The 8,642-nt window shown below is 44.0% G+C and overlaps 1 protein-coding gene across 1 annotated transcript in view; it reads left to right on the top strand.

The window, feature by feature from the left end:
• Positions 1-663: 663 nt before the first annotated feature.
• The window catches only part of CDS1 (CDP-diacylglycerol synthase 1), a gene marked incomplete at its 5' end in the record, with an annotated part of 58,930 nt that continues 50,951 nt past the window's right edge, over positions 664-8,642 (top strand). Inside the window, 2 exons of the mRNA XM_019525885.1 lie at positions 664-833; positions 6,695-6,791. Of these exons, the coding sequence (XP_019381430.1) occupies positions 664-833; positions 6,695-6,791 (267 nt within the window). The remainder of the gene's footprint in view (positions 834-6,694; positions 6,792-8,642) is intronic.

The following is an 8,642-nucleotide window of genomic DNA, read 5'->3' as shown; positions in this document are numbered from 1 at the left end:
CCCAGTGAGGCCTCCTCCTTCTCTAAATAGCCTTACGCAAACCACTAGTGTTGTAAAACTACAACCAAACATAAGCCCCTGGGCTATAATGTAACGCAAGCTGCATAAGGTGTGCTCTGTCCCTTTACATTACAAGAAGCAGAACTTAGTCAAGCCTCTTCCCTTCACTTACTCTAGGAGGGCTCCTTCCCCCTTGGTCACCAGCAGAGAACTGCCTCCTAGTCCCTGTCCTGGGGTTTATATGGGCCCAGGGCCCTGCCCAGCTGACCAGGTGCAGGCTAATTTCCTCATTAGCTAGCTCTCATGGCAGCCTGCACCTGGGCTTTTGTCTGGCTCTTTGGGCTCTCCCCAGGCAGTTTCTGTTCTTCTAGGAGAAGGCACCTAAGTGCCCTGTGACAGCGGGAAATCCCGGGTCTTGCAAACACAAATGCAGTGTGTCAGCATTAGCAGGAAATATCGTTTTATCTACATCTTCCCTTAGGTACCATCAGAGCTATTCAGTTCATAAGAAGATAAAATCTCTGTGTAAAATATATGTTTGCTGAGCATTCTGCCTAACCATCTATAGATATGCTGATCTGCCATTACTGCATTGTCTGAGAAATAGTTTTCATATCAAAGTAATGTTTCAGACTAAATGTATACTGCCTTTGTAAGAGTTAAATAATAGTCATATGTGTTTTTTCTCTTTTTTTTTTGTCACAGGAGGTGGATGTGGATGACAGATTTGGAGATTTAGATCTCAGAAATGATTCAGATATTCCTGAAGTTCCCCCATCAACAGACAGCACTCCAGAAATACTCAAAAGAGCTCTTTCTGGCGTATCTGCAAGGTATAGTAAAGTGAGATTCCTAACGCATTTGGGACAAGAATGTTGAGAGTTGCTGACTAAATGTAATTATATTGCAGAATTAATTTCCTATGTGATAACCTTTCCACATATAACCTTTATTTTGGATCTATTATTATGGCTCTTTAGCTACATTTTTGCTGGAGTTACAGTTTTTATGAAATTAACATTTTCAGTATGCCACCCAAAGATTGCCTGGCTTCATCCATTATAAAGAAATAATTATTAAATAACTTTAACTTAACTTAAATGCTGAAGCATCACAGAGAGACAGGAGCAAGACACCAGAAACTGTGACTTAAGAAGATTAATTTTTTTTGTCTTCATGTAATATGCTGGCTTTCTGGTCACCTTTAGTTAATTGGAGTTATTTTGCACATTGCTAAAGAAGGAGGAATACAAACTTTTTTTACAGGTTAGCTTTACATTCACTTTTCCATCAACCTTTGTGCCTTTTATTGGGAGATAGTAACAAAATAATTAAGTGTAGATGGGACCTAGCAAGCAATACCCATTTTATTTTATTTTTTTCCCATAGCTGGCAGGAGCCAAAGGGCATGCCTTTACTGCATCTCTAGTGTGTCTAGGCAGTGATGTTCCCAAGCATGTCCCATTCTTCTTTCACTTGCATTTGTCAGAGCCAAGAATACAATAGTGAAACTGCCCTGGGGTGTCACTGCATGCTGAAAACAGAAGTTTTGAAAGTGGCTGTAGGGATCTACACCCACCATGGCTTCTGGGTTGTCAGCAGGAGGTTGGGTATGCTTGGAAGTGTACTGGAACAGGCGAGGAACACAGTGTAGACATATCAGTTGAGTCATCATCTTCAGCAGTCCCTCACAGTTGAGGATGATTGTCATCCATTATTGTCTTATCTGTGTGTCCAAAGATGGCTGATGAGGCCTATCTGGGATCAAAAGACTCTACTGTGGCTCGGATGTGTGTTTTTTGTGTGGGGTGGGTAGCGCTGGATTCTTGATTTGTTCCATGATGCTTTGTTTCTGCTGCTCCTGCTTTTCCATCTCCTGTAGTTGTTGTGAGGTTTCAAAGTACTGAGATCCCTACAGCAGACTTTCCCTGCATTTGGGACAGTCCTGGGGAATAGTCTCCCACAAGTTGACATCAGTGTTGCATTTTTTTAAGCTGGCCTTGAGGAGTTCCCTGAAGTGCTTACTCTGTTATCCTCTTGAGCATACACATTGCTGAGATGGGAGAATAAAACTTGCTTTGGATGTCTGGAGTTGGACATCTGGATGACATGGCTGGCCCAATGAAGTTGATGTTGGATAATCATCGCCTCAATACTCGTGGGGTTTGCTTGCAGGAGAATGCTAATGTTGGTACATCTGTATTCCCACTGGATTTGGAGGATCTTCCACACACAGCGTTGATGGTACTTCAACAACTTCAGATGTCTCCTGTACATTGTACATGCCTTAGCTCCATACAGTGAGGTGGGAATCATGACTGCTTGATAAACCACAAGCTTGGTTTTGGATCTGATGTCACGATCTTCAAACACCCATTTCTTCAGGCACCCAGAGGCTGCACTTGCACATGTGAGGTGATGTTGGATTTCTTTGCCAATTTCTTTTGCAAGAGATGGGTCTGAGATATGGGAAATAATGTTCTTCAGCGTCTCACCATGGATCTGGATTACTGGAGCTGGGGACTGTTCATTAAGAGCTTGTTGGTGGAGGACCTAAGTCTTCTGAATGTTAAGTGTCAGTCCAATTTTCTGGTATGCCTTGATAGAGGCATCAGCAATTTCCTGAAGGTTTGCTTCTGAGTGAGCACACACTACAGCATCATCAGTGTACTGGAGCTTAGTGATCAAGGTCAGGGAAGTCTTGGTATTGTCTTGGAGTTGGCTGAGATGAAACAGCTTACCATCTATTCAGTACTTTAGCTCCACTCTGGAAGCTGTTAGTGCTCAGGTCATGGCAAGGAATACAGTATAACCTCATAAATCTGGATATCAAAAATCCAGAATTCTCAAAAATCCAGCACTTTTAAGCTTCCCTCTCTGTTCCCCTGGACGCGGGAGGGGGAAGATTGCACATGGCGGCTGTCACTGCCATCCATCACGCTGTGTCACCGCTCCGCATGTGAACACTGCTCCAAGATCGGCCATCGCTCCCCCCGCCCCCTGGACGCAGAAGGGAAAGCTTGCATGCAGCAGTTACCGCTGCCTCCACCATCCCATTCTGTGTGCAGCTGCTGCTCCAGGACCGACTGCCACTCCCCCCTACCTCCCCCGGATGTGGACAGGGAAGCTTGCATGTGGAGGCTGCTGCCACCATCCACCACTCCACTATGTGTGCGGCCACCGCTTCAGGACCGGCAGCCACTCCGGTTTCAAAAAACTGGAAATTTCAGATTTCCAGCACATGCTTGGTCCTAAGCATTCTGGATTTAGAAGTGTTGGAGGGATGACACAGCTTTGCTTAGCTCCTGTTTTAACCTCAGTCAGGTTAGCAATCAGGTCAAATGCAGAAATGTTTTATATGCACATGAAGCTAGCTGTAGACACAGTTCTTTCAAGCATAAAGCACTTTGTGTACTTGAGTCATATCCTTTCAGTGCATTCTGCTGTTGTAATTAACTGTGTGCTGTAGTCCAACTAAGGCATATCCAGAAGTGTCATAAGCTGATAACTGAAATGTGACAGGAGGACAATGTTATTCACTACATAAATATTCTAGAAGTAACTTACCACATCTAGCAACTCATTTTCTCAACAGTTAGCAACACAAGTGTTAGTAAATCAGTTAAGTATAAACAGGCCTTCACTTGGCTTCATGAGTCCTTGCACACATACCCTCACCAGATTTAATACCTTCTAATTCAGGGGTTGGCAACCTCTCACCACTGTGGGCCACTGCCTGTGGCCCAGCCCCGACCATGACCTACCCAGCAATCAGCAGATGCCACAAAAGGAATCTAGATAGAAAAAGGCAGGCATTAGCATGTTGGGGATACCTCCTTTGCTGCTTGGGCTGGAGTGTGCTGCTGATTCTTTGAACTGCTGTGGACCAGATCCAGTCTCTTCACAGTTTGCATCTGGCCTGCAGGCTGTATGTTGCCTACCACTGCTCTAATTAGTTTAGTGATGCTTTAGTTTTTAGTAGCTTTTTGTTTAGTATGTTATCTGCTCACATCTTGATGCCTGTCCCGACAGTTAAACATGAATACAAACTTGTAACACTTTTAGTGTCATTCTGCTACTATCACAGAATGAGGACCAATAGTGCATGATCATTTTCAGATTCAGCTTACTAGGGTAAACATCTTGAGGGACTTTGGGTCTCTAAACAGACTTGTCCTAAATACTATTCAGAATCTGGTACCTCAGGCATTAAAATCTGCTTTAGGTTCTTAAATCATTTTTAGAGGGCATGGCTGTCAGTGCTTTGTGTGCAAAATACCGCTTTGTGGAAGGGTGGAGTCAAGGGTACTTGTTAGGATCATATTCCCTCTGATCATCTAATATGGAGGGAGGGCCTCTTTTTTATCTTGCAACAGAATCATTACCTGAACTGGAATTTTATTTAATTTTTTAAGAGCATCTAGATGAAGCACTACATAATCCCTTTCCCCCTCCTTAAATATTATCCCTATTTTTATGGTGATCCAAAGAATCTTGCAGTTTCTCTTACATCTGGTAAAAGTTAAACGTTGAAGATGTGTCATAATGGCAGATGGTTGGTTAGACTCCTTGAGGCTTGGCCTGTCTCGAATAAAGTTGGCTTTCCAGATGTGTCAAATGTGCTTCTTATCTATTTTTGTTCTAACTTCTGAGAGATGTAATGTTCTCTTTTTTTAAGAAAGCGAGGCTTTTGTTTATGGTAAAGACTTACAGTGTTATGATGAGTACAACATTGCGAATTAAAGCCTATCGCAGTGCAGTGGATTTTGTCTTTGTTGCCCTACCTTCGACAGCTTCATTTAAATGGCTTTAGTGACCGCTAATGTATCATTAAATAAAATCCTTCAAAAGTAAATTATGTGTCTAACAAACTTAAATTCAGTGTCAATTTTGAAGTTAATTAAGATGATGGATTTCTTTAATCAGATGTGTCTAGAAATGATTTTACCAGTGCAACAAGAAATGTCTGAGGGAGGGAAATCTTTTTTGTTTGCTCTTTCATTTGGCGGTGGTCTAACCATGGTTAGCTTTACAGTTTTCTTTTTGCAGTCAGTGTACCCTCTTGTTAATGTCTGAAAATCCACCGAAATGTGGAAAGCAAAATGTATTGAAAAGCAGTATTATACAACCAGAAACATTTTCAAGGGACTTTGGGGGCAAGTGTAGTACCAGAAAATAATTTATCTTTTCTTTCCTTAAAAAAAAAAACCCTAAATTTTTTGGTGACATTGTTTAAATAAAATATAAGATTTTTGGTTACACCTAAAAGAGGTACCAGATTATCATTAATTAATTTCAAAGGTTGTATTCCATTTGCTAAACACATGTATTGAAAGCAACCTAGATTTTTACTTAGCCATTTGTAATCCTTTAAAACAGGGCTTGTCAACCAGGGGTTCCTGTACCCCTGGGGGTACTTGAGAAGGCCCCAGGGGGTACACGGCAATGGTACAGAGAAGCAGGGGTACTTAGGAAGCATGCCACCATGTACCACCGCATGGTGGTGACAGGCAACAGCAGCACACTTCCCCTTCTACTGCTGCTGCCTGCCACCACCCAAGTACCTCTCCCGGCTCATTGCCAAGGAACACCCTCCCCCCCACACTCATTAACTGGCTGCTGGGGGTCCAGGGGATACCTCCTCCAGGGGCTATAATCCAGGAGAGGTACCCACCAGAAGCGGTACACTCCTTTAAAAAGGTTGAAAAGCCCTGCTTTAAAAAATATTACTGTGTTTATTTACATAGTGCAGACATCTCTTTCCTGAAAATCAGCTATCCGTTACGGGGGTACATGGCTTAAGTGACAAAACTGATTTCCACGTTGGAATGGCAGCAGGCTGAACCCTGTGTCCCATGGGTAATGTCCTATTACCAGTGTCACTCCTCTTCTCCGTCCTACAGCTACAGGTTTAACCCTTTCTCAGCCACTTCTGAATTAGCAGTAGTTGTGCTGACTGGGCAACCAGGAGGAGAGTGATGCTGACAATGGGACCCCATCCCTGCTGTATACGGGCACAAGGTTCAGCCTTGCCTGAGGGGTTGCTGTGCAGGGAAGACTCTGGAAAACTCTTTTTTTTCTTCATTTTGCCTTCTCAAAACAAGGTATGTTGTATTTGGGGGGCAGGGTATGCAAGTAATTGTGGTGTATTTGTGGACATGCTTACATGCTACAGCACTCCCCTTGCTTCACAGGTTAGATTGTAGCTAGCTGCTGCAATGGAATAGAAAACAGGGACAAGTAGCCTACTGCACCTTCTCTTACATCTCATATATCAGGACTGATGACCTTTGTGGTTTCAGTATTAACATGAGCACAGATCTCTTTCAAATTAGTCTATTTACCTGAATCCAAGACTACTTTAAATTGCAAAGACCCTCTCTAGTAATTAGATTCTATGCATGGAACATTTATAAATTTGTTATAGGTCATGTATAGGATGTAATTATTGGCAAGTCCTCTTAAATTCACCTCCCCACCCCCACCGTTACAACAGGAAAAGCAGTGGTCAGGGTGATGGCAAGCAGTGGTAGGGGAAGTTAAGTAACCTAACCCCTGCCCCTTGTCCTCCTCCCCCATTTGTTCCTCCTTCAGCAGTATAATTTCTCTGGTTGAACACTAGATTAATCTGTCTTTGAGTAGGTACTTAATTGTACAGGTTTTTTTAAATTGTCCTGATATATTTTTTTTGTAGATGGAAAAACTGGTGGATTCGTGGAATCTTAACTCTACTTATGATTTTGTTGTTTTTCCTCATCATATACCTGGGATCTTTCATGCTGATGCTTCTTGTAAGTTTGTTGAATTTTTTTTTCCTATATCATATTTCATGCATTATGATTAATGAACAGAGAGAATAAATCTGTCTGAAAACATATTATATAGAACTTTCAGATTGATGAGCAATTTGTCTTATGTTTAAATCTTAATATTTGTGAAAGGTGATAAATTGGTATTTGTGGATGAGCTTTGGGGACTGCTGGACTTTTGTTGCTTTCAGTTACTGTAAATATTAAGACTCAATTTAGATTGAATTTAAATTAAATGAATAAAAAGCTGTAAAAATGGGAAATTGATATTACAGTAAATTTCCCTTTCTTAAAATGCTAAGCTAGTTTCAGCCTTCCCCTTGCATATTTCCTATCTCTTCACATGGCCTTTTACTGTGTGTCATATTGTCTTCTTTTTTTGAAGGGTTATCATACAATCTGAGGAGAGATTCAAGGCAGAGCCAAGAAACTTACTTGTTAACTTCCACAATTTGCAGTTTTAAGGCTAGGGAAAGTAGGCAGTTTCTTTTTGTTAGGTTTGGCTGGAAAGTTAATGATACCAATGGGAGAAAGGGCCCTAAGTGTCAAGTCCTACTCCTCACAGTTAGGACCCTGCAACAGGCTCCATTAGTGTTGGTCTCAGCAATTGAGCAGGATCCCCTTGAAGTTATGACTATCTACGGAGATAGTCTCTGCACTAGTAGGTCCTTCGACAAGATCATTATCACTGGGCACGTACTACACGTGCTATTAGCACGCAGCAATAAACTGGCACATATTGTGCCGGAGTTTATTGCTCCCAAGTGTGCCATTTGTACATGCACCTAGGACCGCAGCACATTATGCTGGGTCAGAGCAGTCCCAGCTGGCAGGGGACCTGGGGGATCAGCCTGCCAGCTCGAAGCTGATCTGATCTTGCTCAATGTGCTGCAGAGGGGCTGACTGTGGCACAAGGGTGCTTCAGTGTGGGGCCAGTGCCCCAGCCAGCCGCATCAATGTCTACACATATGCTGTGGAGTAAAAAATTCCGCTGCAGGATAGTACTTGTATTTACAAGTACTACCCTGCTGCAGTGTTAGTTAGTTTCCTGCAGCCTAATAGGGCTGGATGTGTAGACATGAGATATTTACTGTAGAGCTAATTAGTCATGTAGCTGTGCCCAACTGTTCCTTAAATATATTCTATCTATGGAATACAATGGGGGATGGGGTGGGGCACAGACAATGTGTGGGAGGGCGCAGTTGGGGGCTGCAGCCCTGCATTGCCAAGATTGAGGTGGCAGTGGTGGCTTAACAAAGGAGGGAGGCAGTGCTCTCTGTCCCTGCCCGCCGGGCTGGTGCTGCTGGGGGCTGGGGACACTGCCCACCAGAGGCAGCAGTGGTGGTGGCAGTGGCAGCGCCGGGCTTCTGCTGGTGGTGACTCCCCGTGGCGGTGGCACGTGCCTTTTGGTGGTGGCAGCAGCAGCACCAAGTCTGCCAGTCCAGCCACAGGCTGCAGCCCCATGCCCTGTGCCCCATGCCCCACAGAAATCTAGGGGGCCATGTACCCCCCCCCCCAGTTCCTCTGATGCATCACGAGTGGGCATGCTTGAACTACCCCTGTGCCATCGGCAGGTCCACTGATGATGCAGAACTTGTTCGGGTTCACCAGAGCTTGGGCCCTGATGATCCAGACTGGCCCTGTGCCATTGGACGCCCTTGATGGCACAGGAGCCATCTGGCCATGCCAGAGGTTGGTGCAGGGTCAATCTGGGCTATCCAGGACCAAGCTCTAGTGAGTCCAGACCAGCCCCGCTCCATCGGGGCAGGGGCCAAGCTCCAGAAATCCGCCCCTGACTCTCTCTCTCTCTCTCTCTCTCTCTCTCTCTCTCTC

The sequence above is a fragment of the Gavialis gangeticus genome, unplaced genomic scaffold (genome assembly GCF_001723915.1).
Source record: "Gavialis gangeticus isolate Ggan-Ray unplaced genomic scaffold, GavGan_comp1, whole genome shotgun sequence".
In the NCBI taxonomy this organism is placed as follows: Eukaryota; Metazoa; Chordata; order Crocodylia; family Gavialidae; genus Gavialis; species Gavialis gangeticus.
This window is presented reverse-complemented; position numbering and strand designations above follow the sequence as displayed.